General features: G+C 46.8%; 1 protein-coding gene across 1 annotated transcript in view; it reads right to left on the reverse strand.

The window, feature by feature from the left end:
• Positions 1–18666: 18666 nt before the first annotated feature.
• Positions 18667–25314, reverse strand: part of PRAG1 (PEAK1 related, kinase-activating pseudokinase 1) — a 49125-nt gene continuing 42477 nt past the window's right edge. Inside the window, 1 exon segment of the mRNA XM_021694197.2 lies at positions 18667–20030. Coding sequence (XP_021549872.1) covers positions 18837–20030 — 1194 coding nt within the window. The 3' untranslated portion in view covers positions 18667–18836.

A 25314-nucleotide genomic window follows, 5' to 3' on the forward strand; every position in this document is an offset into this window, starting at 1 on the left:
TAACATCAGTGTCCCTCATGCAGTTGTGTCCCTCATGAATGCACAGGGACATCGCTTCCTTTCCAACTCTCGGCTAGCACAATACCAAGGGCTCCTCTGCAAAAACCTGTGGGTCACCCTCGAAACAGTAAGGACATTAAATCCAGCAACCCTTCTCCCCATGGAAGAGGGGGAACCAGACCATGACTGCTCTGAGGTGACTGATGACGTCTACGCGAGCCGTCCAGATCTGCAGGATCAAGCCATAAAGAATCCAGAGCTCACGCTGTTCAGCGATGGCAGCAGTTACCTACAAGAGGGTGCCCAGAAGGCAGGTTATGCAGTAACCACAACCACTGAAGTCCTAGAAGCTGAGGCATTACCAGCTGGATGGTCAGCTCAACGGGCTGAATTATATGCCTTAGTCCGAGCCCTCACCCTCAGTGAAGGCAAGCGAGTCAACATCTATACTAACTCTCAGTACATCTTTGCTATTATACATATACATGGAACCATCTACAAGGAAAGGGGCCTCCTAACTACAGCAGGAAAAGCTGTCAAGAACAAAGAGGAGATACTGAGACTCCTTGAAGCCGTCTGGCTTCCAAAGGAAGTAGCAATCCTGCACTGTAAGGGACACCAGAAAGGAGACGACCCCATAGCGTGGGGAAATCATCTGGCAGATGAGGCAGCCAAGACCGCAGCCAGTGAGGACATGGACACAGCCCCTTCCCTCACCATGGCCCCAACACCCCCGGAATAAGTCCCTCCGCCCAGTTACACTAAAAAGGAAAAGGAATGGGCCATGGCTGAGGGAGCCACCCTGACTGAAAAGGGATGGTGGGTGATGCCAGATGGGTGCATCTTCGTTCCAACAGCAACTGGAGGGCATCTAGTCAAGGAACATCACTGACTCACTCATCTGGGAAAACTGCATTAGAGCCCTTCTCAAGAAGCACCACTACATCAGTCAGCTGCCAGCACTGTGCTGAGCACCGAGTGAACGATGCATAACATGTGCTAAAAATAATGCTCAGTCTGCACCACAGCCCCCGCCAGGTGTCCAGAGGATGGGCGCAACCCCCTTCGAAGATCTAGAGGTAGACTTCACAGATGTGCAGCTGAGCAGGGGGTTCAGATCTCTCCTAGTAACAGTATGCACATACTCTGGGTGGGTTGAAGCCTTCCCAACCAGGACGGAGCAAAGCTGGGAAGTAGGTAAAGTCCTCTTGTGGGAGATCGTGCCCCAGTTCGGCCTGCCATTAACAATCCATAGTGACAGTGGACCCGCATTTGTGACAGACATTGTACAGGTCTTGACCAGATCTCTCAACATCACCTGGAGACTCCACAATGCTTACCAGCCCCGAAGTTCAGGGAAAGTGGAGCGAATGAATCACACCCTCAAGGGAACCTTAGCAAAGTTTTGTCAGGAGACTAACCTCCCATGGCCAGATCTGCTACCCCTAGCTCTCCTGCATGTTCGCTGCATGCCCAGGACATCAGGTTTCCCCCCATTTGAATTAATATATGGACGGCCTCCCCCATGCTTGGGAAGCTTTCCAGGAAACTTGCATCAGGTTGGAGATAAAGGGATAAAGGAGCAGCTTCAGACTCCGGGGGCCACCCTAAATAAATTATAAAAGTACACCATTGAGAGGGCCCCGATCTCCTTAGGGTCTCAGGTACACTCTTTCCAGACAGCGGACTCAGTTTGAGTCAAAGATTGAAAAAAAGACCCCCTCAAACCACAGTGGACAGGGCCTCACACTGTTGTTCTAATTGCCCCTACTGCCTCAACGTCTCAGGTGTCACTCCGTGGGTCCACCACTCCAGAGTGAAGAAAGCTCATCATTCGGACAAGGAGCTGTGCCAGTGGAGAGTCCAGCCAGACCTCACGAACCCATTCCGGCTTCACCTTCGATGAGACCCTACCGACTGATGGACACCTGCTCACCACCGTGGTCCCTGGCTCTCATTGGTGTGATTTCCCTCATCTTGGGAGTCAGACTCTACACTGTTGCCCCTCCTGACTGGACTTTCTCCCAGAGGCTTACTATTGTCATTGCTTATTGGGTGTCCCTAGGGTGTATTACTGCACTCACTTGTCCACGGGTTTCATCTGCTGACGGGTTAACCACGATGGCTTCCTCTACCTAAGGTCACAGACCCCACTTTTACTGGCCCTCTGCTGTGTACTCCGGAGGGCATTTCACCATGGTTTTCCTGGCCCCAGTCAGTCCTGGTCTTCTGCTACCTGGTGTGTGGTTCCTCCGCACTGCCTCTAGCTTGCCCGGCCAGGCAAGAGGGGCAAACTCTCATATCACCATTACTGGCAAATGGACTTTCCAGCTTATCCCCCTCAATCCTGCACCAGCACCCGCACTGACTTCTTCCACCTGGGATGGGCACATACAAAAGTTTAACCTCCATTTTGATGGATGCCAGCTTCTTGATACCTCCTGGGCACCTCATAGATGGTGTTCCTACCATGGCCCTCACTCAGGTAACTGGCTGGTAGATATCTACATCTGTGGGGGTCCTACACCTCAACAGCCAAACACCTGCCCTCAGTTCTGCTTGCAAGCCTGGGGATGTGAGTTATGGGTGGCGACTTGGCCAGGAATGGAACAATGGTCCACCAGATGGTGGCACCTCAAACAGCACAGTGACATCCGGATTTCCTTGTCACACAATGCCACCCCATCCTCTTGCTCTAACAATCACTGTATACCACTCACCCTTTCAGTCTTAGAACCCAATGCCTCATCATTGGCTACAGGAATCATTCTCCTGTTGGGCCAATATCACCCTATGGGAACTGACCCCATGGCCAAATTTATGATTAAGTCTATGGTCACTCCAAGCCTTATAGTCAACCCCCAGAGTCAGACAGAAAATAACTCGCCCTGGCACATCCCTGGGTCCCCCATTCACATGTAGCAAGCATCTATAGCGCAACTGTTAGGTATGATTAACGCCTCCCACCAAGCACTTAACCACTCAAATCCATCCCTAACGTCTGACTGCTGGATCTGTATAAATCCCGGTCCCGTCCAATACCTAGGTGTCATCCTTAACCAATCTACCGTGTCACCTCCCACCTTGGCACCGGGGACCTCAGATTATCCCTTTCTGGCTCCGGTACCTCTATATGGCAACTCTTCCTCTCCCATCATGGGCCACAGTCGGGTCTATGTGCCTAACAACACTTTACTGGCTTGTGATCAAGGTGTATACATCTGCATCACCCCACACAATCAATCATGCACACTTGTCAGTCTCTTACCTGATCTTTCAATCCTCCCCGGGAGGTCTCAGGCTCAGTACCAGGGGTTAACAACTCATGGTGGATTTTCCCACCCTCACTCAGTCGGCCCTGGCCTTACAGCGCCAACTCGATTCACTGGCCTCAGTGGTCCTCCAAAGCAGGTGCGGGCTCGACTTACGGCCAAGCAAGGGGGGGCTCTGCCTCTTCTTACAGGAGGAATGTTGTTTCTATGCTAATGAGTTGAGGGTGGTCTAAGAAACTCTGACCCAATTACAGGAACGAGTACATCGCCCGTAGGAATCACTCCAGCGGACAACTTGGTGGGATCCCTCTCACAATGGTTCCCTTGGTTCCGCCCCCTCGTCGACCCCTCCTATCGCTTCTCCTCATAGTAGCATTTGGTCCTTGTATTCTTAATGCCCTTACTAGGTTTATCACTTCTCAAATTGCTAAAATCAGACTCCAGTACTCCTTACTCACTATTGCCCCTTAAAAGATAAAAATGATGCCCTCTAAACTAGGTGTTTAAAGGAGCATCAAAGGGGGGAATGATAAGGAAAATCTGTGCCCTAAGATGGCCGATGGAGCCAGTGAGAGAGTCCCAGTCCTTGCCCCCGAGTCCTTCTCCCTGCCCCGCTTCGCGCACGCGCCCAAAGTGCCAAGTATGCGGAAGTAGAAGTGTGTAAATTGTCTCCTTTGTTTGCGCTCGGGGCTCAGACCTTTGGAGATCACTCTCCTCTGAGTCTGCCGGCATTAAATAAACCTCCTGTCCTCCAAGATCTCTGGGTGCCGCTTGGTTCTTCCGTCAGGCGATCCAGCCCAGGTTCCGTAACACAAGTGCTATACAATTTTGTGAGGCTTGTCCGAGTTCCAGTGGTTAGGACTCTAAGAAAATGACCATCACTTCTTTCAAGCCCTGACTCAGTACTGACTTATTTTGGCCATTGTTTCCTGACTATCATTATCTTAAGCCAACAATCTTTTCCTTGCTTCGATCAATCTCATGTATAAAAGTCACAGGATGTGGGCATGCCTTTGATCTCCAGTTTTTTCCCATAGGGCCACCCTGTTCCTTATATAAGGTTGCTGGACAGGCGGTTCACAAATGAGAGTTAGTAAGTCTTACCTGGGTGTAAAAGTGACTTAGGGAAACCTAAGATTTTCATAGCTCTTAGTAAGTGAACATTGCTACAAATGTCTATCAATCAGTCAATGATTAAGGAAATTGCTTAGGGCTCTGGACATCAAACAGTGATCACATTACAGCTCAGTGATTAACAGAGAGAAACTTCTCACCCCAGGATTGTGGCACGTCACATGTTTCATTGACTTCTGAGTGCAAACAAATTTCCTGAAGGTGTCCATGGATGCAAGAATGAGTTAAATAGGAAGATTTATATATTTCTACATCTTATGTATTGTTAAAAAAAAATCTAATTTTAGCATCTCTCAAGATCCCAGGTTTTACCAAGAACTGAATAGCACCAACTCAGAAGCTTTAAAAGAGGTTTTATGAACTCCATGGCACACCCAGCAGCCTCTGCACACTTTGAAGATCTTCAGTCCTTGTCAAGACGCTTGTAGTGTCTTAACTTCCTCCAACCTTTCTGGATGTTGGGAGCCGGGAGAAAGGCACGGCCCATGCAAATCCATGCTGCTGCCGCCAGAAAGAGTCCATTGCAGTCAGCCCCTGGCTCAGGATGCGAGGAATATAGTTGTTCGCAGCCAAAGTAAATACTTCCCCATCTGGGAGGCCCACTGAGTGACATGCAGCTTCGATGCAGACATCACTCCCCCTCCCCAACCCCAGAGCTATTTGTCTGGAGGCGGAGGTGGGGGAGGGAAGATGTTTGTCTGCTAAGATGTCCTGCTAGCATATTTTTGCTTCCTGCAATGCGATCCTCATGAGTTTGGGTGGAAGCGATTACCCTAGCACTTTAAAAGGAAAGTTGCTTCTGAAACCAGATTCTTCTTGGCAGCGTCCTGACATGCCTTTATTAGGGCTGATGAAATAATCTGCTGAGGATTTAGCTCACTTTCACAGACCCTTCTGACCCGGAATGGAGAGAAACCAGACAGAGGTCTGAACTCCACCTGGGGTAGCTGTCAGGGACACTGGGATAGGTTCATGAGATTTGTGGATCCCTTTATCCCAGGATAAAGGTACATTATTTTGGAAAACTGAATTCCTGTCATAAAAACAGAACACTGAGAAGCAGCTCAAAAACAAGGCACCCTCAGGCCATTGCCGAGAACTAAGAGTGTGTCTTAAAGCTCATCCAGGGGCGCCTGGGTGGCTCAGTTGGTTGGGCGACTGCCTTCGGCTCAGGTCATGATCCTGGATTCCCGGGATCGAGTCCCGCATCGGGCTCCCTGCTCCTTGGGAGCCTGCTTCTCCCTCTGACCCTCCTCCCTCTCATGCTCTCTGTCTCTCATTCTCTCTCTCTCAAATAAATAAATAAAATCTTTAAAAAAAAAAAAAAAAGCTCATCCAAATCTGGGGAAACCGAGAGTACAGGGCCCTATATAACAAAATTTTTCTCTCAACAACATTCCTGTAAAATCACTGACAAACATTTCAGTGATTCGTAAACTTATGTCCACTTATGGATTTAGGTGGTTCTCATGAAATTTCATCCTAATTTTTGCCTAACCATTAAAGGAAAATGTGCTTCTCATAGAGGGAGTCCCATGTACAGCGACTTCTGGTGTAGGGAGTTCTCTATTGCAAGTCACTTAGTAAATGTGCTGCACAGAGACCTAAGATCACAGTGTGTTCACTATGCCTTTCAGCACTGAGCCCCACTATCCAGAGCCCCATTGAAGAGGTTCAATTGCTGGGAATGTTGGGACAGCCTCATTACAAACCAGAGATGTTCCACCCAGCTGGTATCATACTAATATTCAGACTTAGCCTTAAGACAAAAAAAAAAAAAAAACCAAACAAACAAACTCACAGTACAGAGTGAAAAATCAGCAGCTTGGGAAATTTGAAGATTCTTGCTCCTTTTCTGCCCGTGTAGCCTCAGTTTGGTGCAGAAAATGAAATTTGGTGTCTTATAATGGTCTGGCAAACAAAACAAAACAAAACAAAAAAATAAACAAAAAACCAAACCAACCAACCAAACAAAAAATTTGTACTACTTCCTTTGTCCAGCTGTCCTGCTTGAGGTTGGGCACCAGGCTGACAAGGCTGAGGGAGGGAGACAGCTCAGGAAGGTGACCACGGAGTCACAGCTATTTCAATGCAGGCATACTGCCTGGGGGCCCAGAAGCAGGGCCTGGTGCAGGGCCTGGGAGGGGCTCAACTGGGCAGTCACTTTGGACATCCCCCGTGTGCCCAACTGACAGGCCCCATGAAGCTTCTGCGAATTGGGAGCCGGCGGTTTGGCAGAGCCAGTGGCCTGGGGAAGAGCAGAGGGTCCAAGAGAGAATGTGCTCCCTTGGGGTGGGGGTGGGGGGTTCTGCAGGAGGCATCGTTACTCTGGGAGTGCATCTAGGGTAATTCAGTGGAAAATGGTTCTAATAAAACTTGTGTGCATCTGTCACTACCCACCTCATCACCACACATTTCAGAGAGATGGATGATGTTTGCATGACATGCCTAAAACATATAAAATGTTCCTTTGAATTTAACTTTTGAAATCAATAACGGAGCACTACGCAGTCATTATTGCAGGGGAAGCTGCCCAACATAGGACAAACAGAGCAGCTTTGATGTGGAAGACAGAGACTGTGGGGGTCCCAGTGCAAAGGCAAGAGCACAGTCCTTCAGAAACCGTGGGGTGGCTGTGTTGTGGGGGGGAGATCGCTGGGCTTGAAGACAGATGAGCTGGTTCCAGTCTGAGTCCCGTCACTCACCAGTTATAAGGACTCTCTGGCAAATCACTTAGTCTCTCTGAAGCTCATGGTCATGCTCTGTGCTTGGGGATATTTATGACCCTGGAGGGGTGGTGTAAGGTAAGCTGTGTTAAAGTGCTTTACCAACTGTAGAGCCCTGTGTGATTTGTGAGGCGCCATCTTTCCAAAGTGGTGATCAGAGTCATCAATTGTAAACCATGCATCATCATAAATGTTATTGACACAGTTATTAAGGACCTAATGTATACAACATAAGGGGATAAGGAATGGGGAAACAAAGTGGTTTCAGACATGGTCACTGCCCTCAGGGGGCTCATAGTCTACTTAGTGAGGAAGAATACACTACACTGCCACTCTTATTATAACAAGATAAATATACAGTACTCACCTCCCCAAAACTGATCAGTAGTGGGTCAAGAGTACTGGGTCGAGAATGACCTAGAAGTGAGTGAGCACAGAGGAGAAAGGGACACTAACTTTCATGGGCAGGGTAAGACTTGAGTTGAACACTGAAGGACAGCCAGGATATTGATGGGTCCCCAGGGGACACCTGACTACACACATGGTAGAGTGGTACTTGGTGGAGAATGGAAGGCATGCAGCCTAGACACTAGTCCTGGGTTTACACTTCATCTATTAATTCATCTTTCCAGACCTCAATATTCTCTTAAAATATTGGTCACCTCTCTGGATTCCTACATATATCAGAGAAATGTTGTAAGAAGGTAAAGTACTATTTCAAATACCAGGACTTTAAGTCCTTTGGAACAGAGAAGTCAGGCAAACAAAAAGACTATTATTATGTCATTTGTTGTTTTCTGATATTTTCATTAGATGCCAAACCAGGGAGTATATAAAAAAAAGTTTGCCCATTATGTCAAAAGAAAGCCAGAATAGCAATTCTTGTATCAAACTAGATTTTAAACCAAAGACTGTAACAAGAAATAAAGGGTACTGTATTGTTATAAAGGGGACTGTCCAACAAGAAGATCTAACAACTGTAAATATTTATGCCCCCTACTTGGGAGCACCCAAATATATAAAACAATTAATAACAAACTTAAAGGAACTAATCAATAGTAGTGCAATAATAGTAGGAGACTTCAACACCCCACTCACATCAATGGACAGATCTTCTAAGCAGAAAATATACAAGGAAGCAATGGCTTTGAATGACACATGGGACCAGGACTTAACAGATACATTCAGAACATTCCACCCTAAAGGAGCAGAATACACATTCTTTTCAAGTGCACATGAAACATTCTCCAGAATAGATCACACACTAGGTCACAAATCAGACCTCAACAAGTACAAAAAGATTGAGATCACACCACGCATCTTTTCTGACCACAATGCTGTGAAACTTAAAAGTCGACCACAAGAAAAAATTTGGAAAGGCCACAAATACATGGAGGTTAAGGAACATCCTACAAAAAATGAATGGGTCAACCAGGAAATTAAAGAAGAAATTAAAAAATACAAGTAAATAAATGAAAATGAAAACACAATGGTCTAAAACCTTTGGGATGCAGCAAAAGCAGTCCTAAGAGGGGAGTATATAGCAACACAGGCCTAGCTCAGGAAGCAAGAAAAATCTCAAATACACAACCCAACCTTACACCTAAAGGAGTTAGAAAAAGAACAACAAATGAAGCCTAAAGACAGCTGAAAAGGGGAAATAATAAAGATTAGAGCAGAAATAAATGATATAGAAATTAAAAAAACAACAACAGTAGAACCAATCAATGAAAACAGAAGCTGGTTCTTTGAAAAAAATTAATGAAATTGATAAACCCCATCACCAGACTTACCAAAAAGAAAAGAGAAAGGACCCAAATAAATAAAATCACAAATGAGAGAGGAGTAATAACAATGAACACCACAGAAATACAAACAATTATAAGAGAATATTGTGAAAAACTATATGCCAACAAACTGGACAATCTCGAAGAAATGGATAAATTCCTAGAAACACATAACCTACCAAAACTAAAACAGGAAGAAATAGAAAACTTGAACAGACCAATAACCAGCAAAGAAATTGAATCAGTAATCAAAAATCTCCCTACAAACAAAAGTCCAGGGCCAGATGGCTTCCCAGGGGAATTCTACCAAACATTTAAAGAAATGTTAATATCTATTCTTCTCAAACTATTCAAAAATATAAATGGAAAGAAAACTTCCAAACTCATTCTATGAGCCCAGCATTACCCTGATTCCAAAACCAGACAAAGACTCCACTTAAAAAAGAGAACTACAGGCCAATATCCCTGATGAACATGGATGCAAAAATTCTCAACAAAATACTAACAAACCAAATCCAATAGCACATTAAAAGAATTATTCACCACGATCAAGTGGGATTTATTCCTGAGCTGCAAGGGTGCTTCAATATTCACAAATCAATCAATGTGATGCATCACATTAATAAAAGAAAGGATAAGAACCATATGATCCTCTCAATCAACGAAAAAAAAAGTATTTAACAAAGTACAACCTCCATTCTTGATGAAAACCTTCAACAAAGTAGGGATCGAGGGAAACTACCTCCACATCATAAAGGCCATATATGAAAGATCCACAGCTAATATCATCCCCAATAGGGAAAAACTGAGAGCTTTTCCTCTACGGTCAGGAACAAGACAGGAATGTCACTCTCAGCACTATTATTTAACACAGTACTGGAAGTCCTAGCCACAGCAATCAGACAACGGAAAGAAATAAAAGACATCCAAATTGGCAAGAAAGAAGTCAAACTTTCACTCTTTGCAGATGACATGATACTCTGTACTCTAGTACACTCTAGTATACTCTATTTACTCCAACAGACTCCACCACGAAATTGCTGGAACTGATACATGAATTCAGTAAATTCACAGGATACAAAATCAACATACAGAAATCTGTTGCATTTCTATATATCCATATTGAAGCAGCAGAAACAGAAATCAAGGAATCGATCCCATTTCCAATTGCACCAAAAACCATAAGATACTTAGGAATATACCTAACCAAAGAAGTAAAGGACCTGTACTCTGAAAACTATAAAACACTGATGAAAGAAATCGAAGATGACACAAAGAAATGGAAAAACATTCCATGTTCATGGATTAGAAGAACAAATATTGTTAAAATGTCTATACTACCCAAAGCAATCTACAAATTTAATGCAATCCCTATCAAAATGCCACCAGCAATTTTCACAGAGCTAGAACAAACAATCTTAAAATTTGTTTAGAACCACAAAAGACACCAAGTAGCCAAAGCAATCTTGAAAAAGAAAAGCAAAGCTGAAGGCATCACAATTGCAGACTTCAAGTTATAGTACAAAGCTGTAATGATCAAAACAGTATGGTACTGGCACAAAAATAGACACATAGATCAATGGAACAGAATGGAAAACCTAGAAACGAACCCACAACCATATGCTCAACTAATCTTCAAGAAAGCAGGAAAGAATATCCAATGGAAAAAAGACAGCCTCTTCAACAAATGTTGTTGGGAAAACTGGACGGTAACATGCAAAAGAATCAAACTGGACCACTTTCTTACACCACACACAAAAATAGATGCAAAATGGATGAAAGACCTAAAGGTGAGACAGGAAACCATCAAAATCCTAAAGGAGAACACAGGCAGAAACCTCTGACATCAACCATAGCAGCTTCTTACTGGAAAGGTCTCCTGAGGCGAGGGAAACAGAAACAAAAATAAACTATTGGGGCTTCATCAAGATAAAACCCTTCTGCACAGTGAAGGAAACAGTCAACAAAACTAAAAGGCAACCAATGGAATGGGAAAAGATATTTTCAAATGACATATCCGATAAAGGGTTAGTATCCAAAACATATAGAGAACTTATAAAACTCAATACCCCAAAATCAAATAATCCAGTTAAGAAATGGGCAGAAGACACAAATAGACATTTTTCCAAAGAACACATCCAGATGGCTAACAGACACATGAAAAGTGCTCAACATCATTCATCATCCCAGAAATGCAAATCAAAACTACAATGAGACATCACCTCACACCTATCAGAAGGGCTAAAATCAACAACACAGGAAACAACAGGTGTTGGCGAGGACTGTTGGTGGGAACGCAAACTGGTGCAGCCACTCTGGAAAACAGTATGGAGGGTCTTCAAAAAGTTAAAAATAGAACTACCCTATGATCCAGCAATTGCACCACTATGTATTTACCCCAGGGATACAAAAACACTGATTTGAAGGGACACATGCACCCGGATGTTTACAGCAGCATTATCAACAATAGCCAAATTATGGAAAGAACCCAAACGTCCATTGACTGACGAATGGATAAAGAAGATGTGGTATACATATATATATATATATATATTTGTGTGTGTATAATGGAATATTACTCAGCCATAAAAAAGAAGGAAATCTTGCCATTTGCAATGACGTGGATGGAGTTAGAGAGTATTATGCTAAGTGAAATAAGTCAGGTAGCAAAACACAAATACCATATGATTTCATGCATGTGTGGAATCTAAGAAACAAAACAGATGAACATGGGGGAAAAAAAGAGAGGCAAACCAGAAAACAGACTCTTAAGGATAGAGAACAAATTGAGGATTGCTGGAGGGGAGGTGGGCTGGGGAGGGGAGAGGGACTGGATGGGGGATGGGTATTAAGGAGGGTACTTGTTGTGATGAGCATTGGGTGTTATATTTGAGTGATTAATCACTAAATTCTACACCTGAAACTACCAAAAAAAAAAAAAGTTTGCCCATTAAGGCTTTCCTTTCTTGGTGCTCAGACCTCAGGGGTAGAGAGTCAAAACAAGACAAAGCACCTGAATTACATGCCAATTTTTGTTTGCTAAACAACGTGGTGTCCATTTACAGACACACAGCAGAGCCAAGCCATAGGGTTCTCAGGGCTTGTGGCATGCTCTTAATAACATCACTCCAGGAATATCAAGTGTCTCTCTCCTACATCCTTTCTTTCCCCTCAAGGTAACTTTAGAGGTACCACCAAGGAGACATTCCAGACCTTACAAAGCTTGTCCCCTGGAAGGTGATAATCCCAGCCACCTGGCAACCTGATCCTGGAGGCTTGCATGCGCCCTTGTAAAAGTCCTTTTCAGGAACACTCGTGGGCTGGGTGTTGTTTAGAAATGGTTATCCTACCAGAGCTGCAGTCCCCATGTAACAACGCCCTTGGTTGTCTTCATTCCAGTGCTTTCCCCAGTAGGCCGTTGCCTTTTCAGAGTTAAAACAAAGGGGGCTGTCGGGTGATGAGCCAGGGCGCAGCAGCAGGCGCATGCCCAGCCTGTCTGCGGCATGAGGGCTGCTATCAAACGTGTGATTCATGGCTGGAGGAGGCTGCCAAACCCAGCTGCAGGGTGCAGTCGGCACTGACCGAGGAAAGCCCTCTCTGCTCTGCACCCTTGTGTGCCTTCCGCACCCCCACGCCCCTCCCCCAACCCTTGACGTCCCAAGAAACCTTTCCACGGGACAAAACGCCCAGCAAGTTCCTTCATTCTACCCGTATTTAATCAGGTACTTGAAACAGCGCATGACTCATGTCGGCCTCTGCCAAGACCAACAGCATCAGGCTTCTTTTGTGTAAGAGTTAACTCCAAGTTCCAGAACCGATTTCTATGAGTGGAGTCCTTGTTGCTTACATTGTAGCGCTCTGAAGTCAGGGAAAGGGAGGACCACACTGGAGTCCCCGAAAAGCCAAGCCTCGGAGAGTCACATTATCTCTTTCTTTTTTAAACACTTTCTGGGAGATTACCCCGGAAGTATTTTCCTCAAAGACCTGGCCATCGTCTCTAGGTTGGGTTTGGCCTAAGGGATCAACGCAGAGTTATCAAAGAAGCGTTAGGTTCCCAGGGCAAGGACTAGCAGAGTCACTCCACAGAGGCATAAGCTGACTGCAGTTTGGGACAAGTCTCAGGGTTTCCATCTGGGAGGAAAAGTAGTCCGTATCTCCCAAGGAAAATAAAATGGGTTGTCCTAAGACAGCGGGCAATACCAGTAAGGGATCATTAAAAGGTTGGCGAATTAATGCTCTCCAAGCAGTGCAAATGACGCTTTTACCACCTCAGGGTGTGGTAAAACGGTGTTAATTCTCTGAGTCAAGCAAGAGATCGATCAAGTCACCTCCTTGCTTTAAGAAAATTTTTGTTGAGGGGTGCCTGGGTGGCTCAGTTGGTGAAGCCACCGGCTCTTGATTTCGGCTCAGGTCATGATCTCAGAGTCCTGGGATGGAGCCCTATGTTGGGCTCCATGCTCAGTGTGGAGTCTGCTTGAGGACTCGCCATCTCTCTCTCCAACTCCCTCTGCCCCTGCCCTCACCCTCTAAAATAAATTAATACATTTTTTTAAAAAGATGAAAGTTTTTGTTGACACACTGCTAAGAGAGAAAAGCTAAGTGCTCTTCTCTCTGGTATACCAACATTTGTGTAAGAAAGAAGAAATAGTCTTATATCTATTCATTTGTGCAAAAGAAACACAAGAAAGATAAAGAAGAAATTAGTGCGTTTGGTTACTACAGCTGATAGGCGGAGGCCAGGGAAAAGGATGGGAGAAGGGGACTGGGTTTGGGGGAGGGATATTTCTCTGGGTATATTTTTTTGCGTAGTTTGGATTTTAGTGCCTGTGATGTTTTAGGTACTCAAAAGAAATGAAACCAGTAAAAGGGAGGGGTAGGGGAGAGGAAACCTCTGTTACTTCTTTAGGAAAATAGAAAATTGTCTCCATCATCATGGTGATGGGAATGGTCAGTAAAGAAAGGACATAAATAAAAGGTACAGTTCTTAAAGTCTTTCTGACTTCTTAAGGAATCTGTTACAAACTGAAACTGAACTCTATACCACCTAGAGTTCTATAGAGCCTCCACATCCCTGGAGATCTTTAGGAATAGAATAGAATAGATCATGTCTGGATGATTCCAGGAGAGGGCTGCTAAGAGTGATACCCTAGACTGAAGGTTCATTCCCCCCAAATTCATACATTGAAATCTAATTCTCAAGGTGATGGATTAGGTGGTGGGGCCTTTGGGAGGTGCTTAGGTCATGAGGGTGAAAACCTCCCCATCAGTGGGATTGGTGCCCTTAAAAAAGAGACCCCTGTGAGCTCATTTGCCCTTTCCACCAAGCGAGGACACAGCAAGAATATGGCCATCTATGACTGGGAAGTGGATCCTCACCAGATCCAGATCTATTGGCACCTTGATCTTGATCTTCCCAGCTTCCAGAACTGTGACAAATAAATTTCTGTTGTTTATAAGCCACCAGTCTATGGTACTTTTTTGTAGCAGCTTGAGCAGGCTAAGGCTCATGAATCCCCTTCTGGGGTTGTGGGAAATTATCGGGGATCGTTCCAGGAAAGGAGTAAAGCAGGTGGTTTGTCTCTGAACCTTGCTTTCTCATTTCCTGTCTTCTCTTCCCTCCTTACATCTCCATGCTTCGTTCTGTCAATCTGTTTTCATGCCTAATTATCCCTGATAAGGCAGTAAGTCAGAAGTCTGAAGAATAACCTTTAAGAAGTCCTAATATGGAACATAAATGTTTTCATGGTCTAAGCACATCCAGTGTTCAGGACAGTGGTTTTTGTTGTTTTTTGTTTGTTTTTGAAATAGCTATACTCATTTCTGGTAAAGGATCTATAAAGATTTGAACCCAGCACTTTATAACGTATGATAAAACTGTATGTTCAAATTCCCACTGGTATAATTCAGTACCAAGCTAGTTTGTTGGCCTGCCGTAAGCTCCTGAGTAAGCTTGACTTTGCCTTCCCTACTCCAGAAAGCTGGAACAGGTGTCATCAAGCTCTGGGAGGAAAGATATGGATCAGAGAAGACTGAGCATCCAGGACTCAGGAAGGTTCCAAATGGATCATGGAAGTTCTGGCTGGACCCCAGTTCTCTCTAAATATATGACATCATTTTGGGGTTAATTTGGACTCCTTTCCTGAGGCTCTGGAACCCATCTGGCTACCTCCTAAATAACCTTCCAGAGTGCAGGTCCTTCCAGAACATCTTTAGTCTGGAGTAGGTCTCCTTGGCTGTCCCTTAACGCGCATTAATTAGCACTGGAAAAGAGAAGAGTAATTTGTTAAGATATTCACCCCATGGAACTTGCCCCAATCATTTTATTCTTGTCTTCTATTTTTAGCAATGACATCAGTCGGGTTAAATTTTGGTTTCTAATGAATCAATTCCATTCACATCGCCCTCTATTAAATATGCCAAGCAGATTTTACATGACAAATTTACTACTTTTAATGAGATTAATAAGCTTATCCTGAGATCTTCAAAGATTTATAGATAGTCAGCAGGGTGGGAAAGGCCTGCCTCATTTATTAGCTGTATATTTAAAGAATGGATTTCAGAGAAGTCATTAAAGTAACATGTGTCTTCCCTCTTCAAAATAGTTATAATTGTTTGTGTGCAAGTGTGTATCACAAAAGAATTTTCTCCAGCCCCGAGCTCTTGAAAACCAGGAAGTGTTACACAGACTGGTAACTACAGCTCCCCGGAGCCCTGTCTTTTTAGATCTGAGCCATGTGTTATGATAAATAAATAATCCCCTGAAGTGCATATCTTGCTGCTGGTAAGGATATAACAATTCAGAAGTACGGCTTCATAACGCCTACAGGAAAGAACTGAGGAGAAGAAAAAAGATTCCACATCTTGGCATGAAAACGGGAAAGGCCCCGTTAACAACAAAGATTACAAATGTGAAAAGGATATGGGGGCGACCTGACTCAGAGCTGGAGAGAAAAAAAAAATTTGGAGATTTAAATACCAGTAGTTGGGTCTCAAGCCAAGCAAAAAGGAGACGATGAGTCCACAGATGCCAGGAGTATTGAATAGCCAAGGGTTAGGAGCCCGGCATTATACCAAAGTCCCTGCTTGTTCTGAACCTCAGCCTGTGGAACAAAATAATGTTTCTGGATGTTATCTACTTAGTGCTTGAACTTTCTGGGAGATAAAGATGTACATTGCAGGTGTATTTTGAGGCAAAAAAAAAAAAAAAACCACAAAAAAAAAAAAAAACCACCAAATTATATTGAGCCCCTGAATTTAGAATGGCTAAAGCTATTTGCCCAACTGAAAATATGTATTCACCTGATTTACCATTTATGGAAAAGGCCAACAATCCATGGAGATGAATGCGTGGCAAGTATCCTGTATAATCACCTCGATGGAAATAGGCTTGAATGTTACCCACTTGGATTTAACCAATAGTGAATATAAGAAATTGCCCTATCTAGGAAAACGTCTTTAAAAAAAAAAACAACAACCAAAAAACAAACACTGCTATTGGGGACATTATCCAGTGTCTTTAAACAAGGAAATCCTTGACAAATTCCCTTCAGAAGCACACACTGGGAAAAGGCCTGTTCCTCACGACAAACTGAACTGTCCCCTGAAATTCCACAAAGAATTCTGCAAGCCCCTGTTTTCTGCTTTTTCTACGTTGGTGGACAACTCAGAAGTAAGTTTGGTGTTTGTTATCATTCTTCTCTTTTTGTTTTTTTTTTTTTTTTTTTAGATTTTTTTTTAATTTATTTATTTGAGAGAGAGAGAATGAGAGATAGAGAGCACGAGAGGGAAGAGGGTCAGAGGGAGAAGCAGACTCCCTGCTCAGCAGGGAGCCCGATGCGGGACTCGATCCTGGGACTCCAGGATCATGACCTGAGCCGAAGGCAGTCGCTTAACCAACTGAGCCACCCAGGCACCCAGTTATCATTCTTCTCAATTGGACTATTTTGCGATCATTTCTTCTCACCTTTACTTTTGGAATCATTTTGGTTTTAAAACCTTTTCTACAATCTCAATTATTTTTTTTCCCCCTGAAGTGGGTGGCATATATAAAAGGTGTCATTCATTCAGAGATTTTAAATGTGCCTCGAGACATGCGTTTCCAAGTGGCACTGCATTCCCTTGGCAGAATGTTTATTTCCTCCTTCCCCATTGTTTGCTTATTTACTTGAAGTGAGAAAAGACCAGAAAGCAAAGGACAGCAAATCGAGGGTAGAGGGTGTGCCCGGAAAATTCCCTGACAAAATATGGCCCCCGAAACAGACAGGTCCTATGAAGAATTATGATTTCCATGTTTGAAGGCTCTTTTCTCTGTCCAAATAGAGTTGGAAGCTGGCTTATTCAGTTCTTTCCTCAGTGCTCAAGCAGCAATTGACAAGGCAAGTGTGCTGCGCAGGCGCTCTCTTCACAGCTGTCGCAGGGAAATGGGGGCGTATTTACCTGTAGTCCGAAAGGAGTGAAATTAATATGCAGAAGGGGACCCGCGAGATTTCCCTGTCCTGGTTGCTACCCACATTCCCAGATTTCTAGGACATCCGTTAAGATCTTTGCATTTATTTTACAATTGTCCATAGTTATTAACAAGGTTTTAGAAATTAATTAGCTCACAAAGTGGAAGATTACCATTTAGGTAGAAATCCGAGGGTCTTGGGGCTGTCTCCCTTCAAATGAGTAATTAGTAACATTTTGTGTGTCTAGTTTGTAGAGAAAAGATCCGGTGCTTCCTAAGTCTCTCCACGTGCTTTAAAGGCATAGTGACAAATACTGACCGCGGTAGGTAGTAGGTGCCAGTAAGCGTGTTGAATACGTGTTTTACAAATGGAAACAGGAAGGAGCTTAGGACAGCAGGGAAACTACTGGTCTGGGAGCGGGAACACCTCTGTTTTATTCTGGTACTGCTGTTCTCTAGCACAGTCCGGGCAAGAGGTAGCATGCTGCCCGCCCCGCCCCAGCCCACCCCATCTTTCCCCATTCCCTGCCCCAAGGAGGAGGCCATTCCTGCGGACTCCATCCCCCGGCCCCTCTTGGGCTTGGCCTGGGGATGACAGGTGGGAGATGGAGGGTGAATATAGCTAGTTCTTCCACCTCAGCTCCATGCTTTTGCCTCATCATCTTTCCTATTTGCTCTTAACCCTGCCCACGCCTTTCTAAGTGGCCCGGTTAAATTTTCTTCATTTGAACCATCTGGTGTGGATTCCGCTTCGGCCAGGACTCTGACCCATACAAACGGCAACCAGCTTTAGCACACTGGAAACGGAACCTCTGCTGGGCTCACAGTTGGGTCCGGGTTCTTTCTAAGGGGCTGCTGGGTGGGAAGGGGAGCAGGGAAGGTTAAGTGGTGGCCACACGCCCGGGGCTGAGTGGCCTGCTGCTCTATCTCAGAAGTGTGAGATACAGACCCCTCAAGTGGTCTTGAAGCCACGGCTCAGAAGCTTAGATGCAATTTAACCCACCAAGATAGTAACACATCCGGGCACTTGGCAATAAAAGAGTTTTGCTAATGACTCAACCCCCCCCCATTTTTTTTAAATTCAGGTTTTTTGGTTTTTTTTTTTTTAAATAGCCATTTGACCAGATGGTGAAGTGATCCCATGAGAAGGCAGCGAAGCCAGAATGCAGGCTTCGCTCTGTTAGCAGAACTGTCCCCAGGCCCTGGCGCCGAGCCAGAAGTGGACATGATTGCAGGAGGAAACTGGGGGGACCTGGGGACGAGGGGAGGCCAGAGTGGGCAATGACAGCCGCAGTCTTTCATATTTAGATATTTTTTATATATATTACATCCAAATACGACAGTCGTTTGTACCATTTCCCAGGGGGAGGCGGGCGTGTCCAGGGCAAGGCTGGGCGCGGGGGGCGGGGGGGGGGGGGGCGGGGGTCAGGCAGGGAAGCGGGCCGCTCCAGGGCGGGGCCCGGGGCTGCGCTCACAGAAGCTGCAGGAGCTTCAGCGACTGTAAGAGGGCCCCCGGCTCCGCGGACGCCAGATACTGGCAGCACAGCCAGTCCTCCAGCTCCACCCCGCGCCTGCGGTCCACCGCCCTCTCGGCAAACTTCATCATCATCAGGGCGCGCTTCATGTCGATCCAGTTGTGCAGTGTGCCGCACAGCACCTCCTCCGACGTGCCCGGCGGCTCCACCAGCTCCCGCCGCGGCCCCCACAGCAGGCACTGCAGCACCCGCTTGGCCTCGCCGATGCGGATGCGCTTGATGGGGTCGGCCTCCAGCAGCAGGTGTGCGAGCTGCTGCAGGCCTGGCGAGTAGAGGGACAGGGCGGGCAGCGGGGGCAGGTCTTCCTGCCGGTAGTCCCGTTCCCGCAGCTGCGCGCGCACCTCGAAGGGGTTGGGCTGGTGGAGCAGCTCGTAAATGAGGATGCCCGTTTGGAATTCATCGAACTTGCGGTACTGGGAGGCAGACACGATCTCGGGTGCCAGCCGGGCCTGGCTCTTTTTCTGCTGCAGGTTGGCGGTGCCGCCTGGCTTCTGCTTGGCCTTCAGGAAGTTGCTGATGATGAGCCGGGGCAGGTACTTCTCCCTGGGCCCTTCCTGGCAGGCGGGGACAGCTGAGGGACCGGGAGTGACACTGGCGGGGGGAGCAGCAGCGGGGCAAGGCGAGGGAGCGGCAGCAGGGGAAGGGGATGCGGCAGGGGCGGGGGCACTGGAGGTGGCAGAGGAGACAGGGGGCGTGGGGGTGGCAGAGGCGGGGCCAGGGGAGGCCTGCGGGGAGCAATGCACCAGCAGCAGGTTCTCCAGGCACAGGTCCCGGTGGATGATGCCGTGCTCCTTCAGATGCTCTAGCCCGTTGCAGAGCTGCAGAAGCAGGAAGCACACGCGCCGCTCGTAAGCCTCCGGTTCGGACTGATGGCTGGTGGCTGAGTCCCGCACAAAGTCAGAGGCGGTCTGGTGGGGCACCTCCGGGGTGATGACCACCACGCAGTCCTGTTCCTGGGCAGGGGGGTGTGAGGGCAGTGCAGGCAGAGGGTCCTTGGGTGCGTCCGGAGAGGTGAGCATGCTGGAGGGCACCGAGGCAACAAAGTGGCCACAGTCCTGCTGGATGTTGAAATGCACGGGCACAGAAGGGCTGCAGTAGGAGGCTGTCTTGGGCTCAGGGGTTTTGCAGATCTGTGGGGAAAAGGCAAAGTCAGGTCAAGAGGGGACTCCATCATCCTGTTCAACAAACGGTGTTGGGACATTTGGGTATCCATTTGCAAAAAGGTGAACTGAAACCCTTACACCGTACACACAAATTACCTCAAAATGGATCACACTGACTTCAGTGTATGAGCCAAAAATGCACATTTTCCAAGAAAACACAGGAATCTTTGAGACTCTGGGTTGGGCAAAGAGTTGCCAGATACCATACCAGAAGCACGGTCCGCAGAAGAAAAAAGCAGATAATGGTCAAAATTCTGCTTTTGTGCTTCTAAAGATACCATTAAGAAAAGGAAAAGACAAGTCATAGGCTGGAGAAAACACAAAGTACATAGCTGATAAATGATTTTTTTAATAAAATTGAACAGAAAACTCTTACAACTCAATAATTAGGTGATAAGCTACCCAATCAAAAGTGAGCAAAAGATATTAATAGGCATTTTACCAAAGACATATATAAATGGCCATAGGCACCTGAAGAGATGCTCAATATCAGTAGCCATTAGGGAGATGCAAATCAAAACCACAGTGAGGTTCTAGTGGACGCCCACTAGGACATCTATAATAAGAATGACAGACAATAACAAGTGTCTGGAAGAATGTAGAGAAATGGGAACCCTCATACATTGCTGGTGGAGTGGAAAATGGTGCCATCACTTTGGAACACAGTTTGGCAATTTTTTTAAAAAGTTAAACATAGGGAGTGCCTGGGTGGCTCAATTGGTTAAGCGGCTGACTCTTGATTTCAGCTCAGGACGTGATCTCAGGGTCCTGGGATCGAGCCCCAAGTTGGGCTCCATGCTCAGCAGGGAGTCTGCTTGCAATTCTTTCTCTCCCTCTGCCCACCCTCCCCCTACCTCTCCCCGCCGCTTGCTCACTCTCTAAAATTATTAAATGAATCTTTTTTTAAAAAGTTAAACATAAAATTACTACATAACCCAGCAGGAGTGGGGTTCCTGTAGAACGACATGCAGGGTGGCACCTGGGTATCAGTAGGAAGACATCCGTCTGCCCACTGTGTGTACTGGACAAATTCTCAGGAAGCCAGACAGGAGTTTACACAGGCTGTCAGCCTGACTCCCCATCCCTTGCACTCGAAGGCAGCTACCTGACAGTGGAGATGGCTGACCACGGGGGTGCTCCCTTCTTAGGGAATCTGAGAGACAGAGGCAGGCCCCTCGAGGATGTGGCCAAGTTCCCTCAGGCTGCCCCAGTTTCTAGATGCCATGGCCTGCAGGGCCAGCCAATTTCATTGGCACTGCTAGAGGGAAGCCACATGCAATATCCTCCGAGGGTGAGTCACAGAGCCGAAAGACAACAGAAAGGTCTCCAGGGTTAGGGATGCCAAAGAGCCCAAGGCACCCTCGAAACTGAAGGTAGGAATAAACAAGCAGGGATCTCAAACTCCTCTGGGGAATCCCCACGACCACCTCCTTCCTGCCTCTCCAACATCGTCTTGTACTAATGATAGTGCCAGCCCCCCTCCCCCCCCCCGCCCCTGAGCATCTCGAGCAACGCTAACCCTCCTCTGGCTGCCACAACTGGAGAGTCTTGAGCCAGACATAATGGCCCTCGGTCAGGCCTCAATTTCCCTGTAATTACATGAAAGGGACAGAAGATGGTCTGTGGTCTCCTCTCTCCAAACGATACAGTGCAGCCTCGGCTGCGCTTTACAGAAAGGTAAGGGTCAGTGTGCAATCCTGCAGAGAAGGGCCCCTTGCCTCTATAACATATCATCCTGCAGACAACCCGGAATAAGCCTTCGGACTGCTGCGTTGCCACACACGACAGATTACAGCAGTGTTTGTGAGGCGCCACCTGCTAACAGGGGACATTTTCAGGAGTTCTGTCGCAAGCATCTTTTCACGGAGATTTATTTAGATTGCCACCATACAAGCCTTCTCAGCATAAGAGAGTCCAGCCTCTGAGGAAACTTTTAAAAACGATCATGGGGAGGGGGGGAAGGAAGGAGGTAACACATCAATGTAGTCATCTCTCTATTACAGAAGTAAAACAGAAATAAAATGGCAGCACATTTTCTCCCAGACACTGCTCCCTATTACACTAACAGAAATGACTCTGGAACACATATCTGAGGGGCATTGTTGCAGACTCCTTGTTCTAGTCCACCCAACTGTATTTGTTTAATTTTTTTAAAAGACTTTATTTATTCATTTGAGACACAGAGAGAACATGAGCAGGGAGAGAGGCAGAGGGAGAGGGAGAAGCAGGCTCCCCGCTGAGCCAGGAGCCCGATGCAGGGCTCGATCCCAGGACCCTGGGATCATGACCTGAGCTGAAGGCAGACACTTAACCAACTGAGCCACCCAGGCGCCCCTGTATTTGGCTTTTAAATGGCAGTCTTCTGAAACGCTATTAAAGGAAGGGAGGGGCACCTGCACCTTTTCTCTCTCTCAAGTTTTAAAAATCTTAAAAAAAAAAAATGAAAGGGACTTTGCAGTCCTCGAAAAGTGGTCTTGCATCTCGATCCCAGCCACTGTGTACAGACCTGTCTGCTGTGCCATCTGGGGCAATGTGGGCAAAGCGCTGCTGAGGTCGAGGTCACTCTCCTCCTGTGAGAGCTGCTTGGCCACCACAGACACCTGCCTAACTTGCATGTGAGGCACTGTGCTTACCAAGCATTTTTCACAGTGTCTCGGTACATCTCAGATAACCTGATGAGGAAGGAGCAAGTACAGGCTGCTACAGAAGAGGAAACAGAGGCTCCGAGGGGTTAAATTATTTGTCCAAGACTGTACCAGTGAGATGTGTTCCGGGGGCCAAACATATGCGCTTGGGAGTGAAAAAGACCTTGGCTTAACTCCGAACTCTGCAAACACTGGCAAGTTGCAATCGATTCTTGTGATTTGCAGTAGTTATGTTCTATTAAGCAGCCACGAACACGTTATGAGTGAATACTGACCCACTACTCCGAAGGGAAATAGAAGGCAGAGTTCTTACAAGCGTCTGGTCACAACATTTTTACCAACGGGGCCAGTACAGAACCTCGTTTTGTGGGTGTTTCTGTTTAAAGACGCCTTAGCAGCAGATATTGTTGATTCGCTAACCCAGAACTCACGGCCGACGGCACTGTAACTCAGGCCCGAATGAAGCTTACCTAACACCCGCCCAGAAGCACATTGCAACCTTCTGGCACTCAGGAATACCAGGGAGCGCTCAGCCTGGTCATTTTCAACGGTGAAATCATCAACACAAACACAAACGTGGGAAGAACGAGCAATCAAGAGACCACAACAAGGACACTTGTTCACAGATGAGTGCTGAGAAAGGAAGCCAGAGACTTGCCTTGTCGCACCTGGGCTGGGAATTCGTTCCTTGGGTGACTCAAATCTCCCCCTACTCTGTGCGGGCAGCGACCACAGAAAATGATTTGGGGTTACAAATAAATTTTAGTGAGGGAATTCCAAAATACAGAGTCCACAAAGAATGAGGATCGACCTGACGTGTCTCAGTGTGGTTTCTCCTCTGCAATCGGGGCAGTGATAGGTGCCTTCTCCCCCTGGGGCCACCGTGAGCAGTCCATGACACAAGGCAGGCATGGCTCTCAGCCCAGTGACCAGCCCACGGTGAGCACTCACTGGACAAGGTTGCTATGGTGATTGTTCTGCAGGTCTGGCTGGAGCCCTGTGGTGAGGCCATGCAGAGCCGGCTTGCAGGTTATTGTACCAGCCTGGACGGTACAGCTGGCCAGGGCCTGGGAAGTGTTTCCAAGGATCCCTTTTCTCAAGGCTATCAAAAACCTGGGCCCAGCAAACACCACTGACAGTTTGCACAGACATGTAAATGAAGGAGCAGAGTAAATGGCAACTGGGCTGGATGCATTTCAAAATCAGTGAGCTGGTCCTCTGCTAGCAGTCGCAGCTTCCTCGTGCCCTGCATCTGAGAGTCAGCAAAGCTGGGGGGGGCCTGGGCGGGCTCCCCCTGAGATCGTTTTTAGGGTGCTGCGTGGTGGGGGTGGGTAGAGGAAGGGGCGCAGGGGCGGGGAGGCTTCTTCTCCACCCTCACCCCCTCTACCTCATTTTCAGGGAGTTTGTGCTCGGGTTTTGGTGCAAGACCACACAAACCTTTGGTTCAGCTCAACTTTCAAACATTTTGCTGAGCCAAGTCTCACTTTAAACTTCGGAGCCACAGCCTCATTAGTGGTTAAAAATCTGGGCGAAGTCACGTTTGTTAAATAAAGAAGGCCCAGCTGGCTTAACACAGGTCCCTAATTACCCAACTGGGGTTGGAGGTGGCTGAGGAATAAAGCAGCTCTGAAAACGCACACACAGCTGATGATTTTTTTCTTTTTCCCCTACCACGTATGCCCGGAGCAGGGCTTCAAGAGCTGGCTTTAATCTCCTGGCGGCTGCAGGGCGCTGAGCCCATAAACAGGAGGGCCCGGTGTTTAGTGGGAGCAGGTGTGAGCCTGCTTTGGCTAACGGGGACTCGCCAGCAAGGCTCCTGCTTCCCAGGCACAGATGAAGCGAGGCCCGCAACAGGGCGGCGGCGCGGGAGGGGGGACCGCTCCGTCCCTTGGCTTCCAGATGACTGTATTCCGTCTAGACTGCAGCGCTAATGAAGTGGACCAGCAGCACGTGGGAAAGGATGCTCCGAAAGCCCCCGCCCCACAATTACCAGGCCAGGCGCGCTTGCAGATTGATACCCTTGTTCTCTAGACTCTGAATATTTGAAGCTCTTCTCCGAATTTCTTTTCCGTACATGACAGAGATAGTCCTTGAGCTGCCAAGTCTCCGGCAAAGTCAAATAGGACACCCGGGGACTGTCTTCCTTAGAGGGCCAGGGCCTATCTTCCTGTCTCCTTCTGGTTCACATTTCTAATGAAATGAGGAGGGATGCTGTTTTTTTACCTCCTCTGGGAAAGCTGGATGTTCTGCTTTGTTCTGCAGAGAACGTGGCTAACTCTGCATTATTATAGGAGGTCCTAGATCCGAGCTGCCCACGACAAGCACTTAGAAATATAAAAACCATGGGGCGCCTGGGTGGCTCAGTTGGTTAAGCATCTGCCTTCAGCTCAGGTCATGATCCCAGAGTCCTGGGATCGAGTCCCACGTCAGGCTCTCTGCTCAGCAGGAAGCCTGCTTCTCCCTCTCCCACTCCCCCTGCTTGTGTTCCCTCTCTCTCTGTCTGTCAAATAAATAAATAAATCTAAAAAAAAAAGAATGTAGCTGCTGGGTTTAGATAGAAAGAGATGATGAGATTCAAGAAATGCACAGACTCTCCCACAGGACGT

This window comes from Neomonachus schauinslandi, chromosome 2 (genome assembly GCF_002201575.2).
Source record: "Neomonachus schauinslandi chromosome 2, ASM220157v2, whole genome shotgun sequence".
Lineage (NCBI taxonomy): Eukaryota > Metazoa > Chordata > Mammalia > Carnivora > Phocidae > Neomonachus > Neomonachus schauinslandi.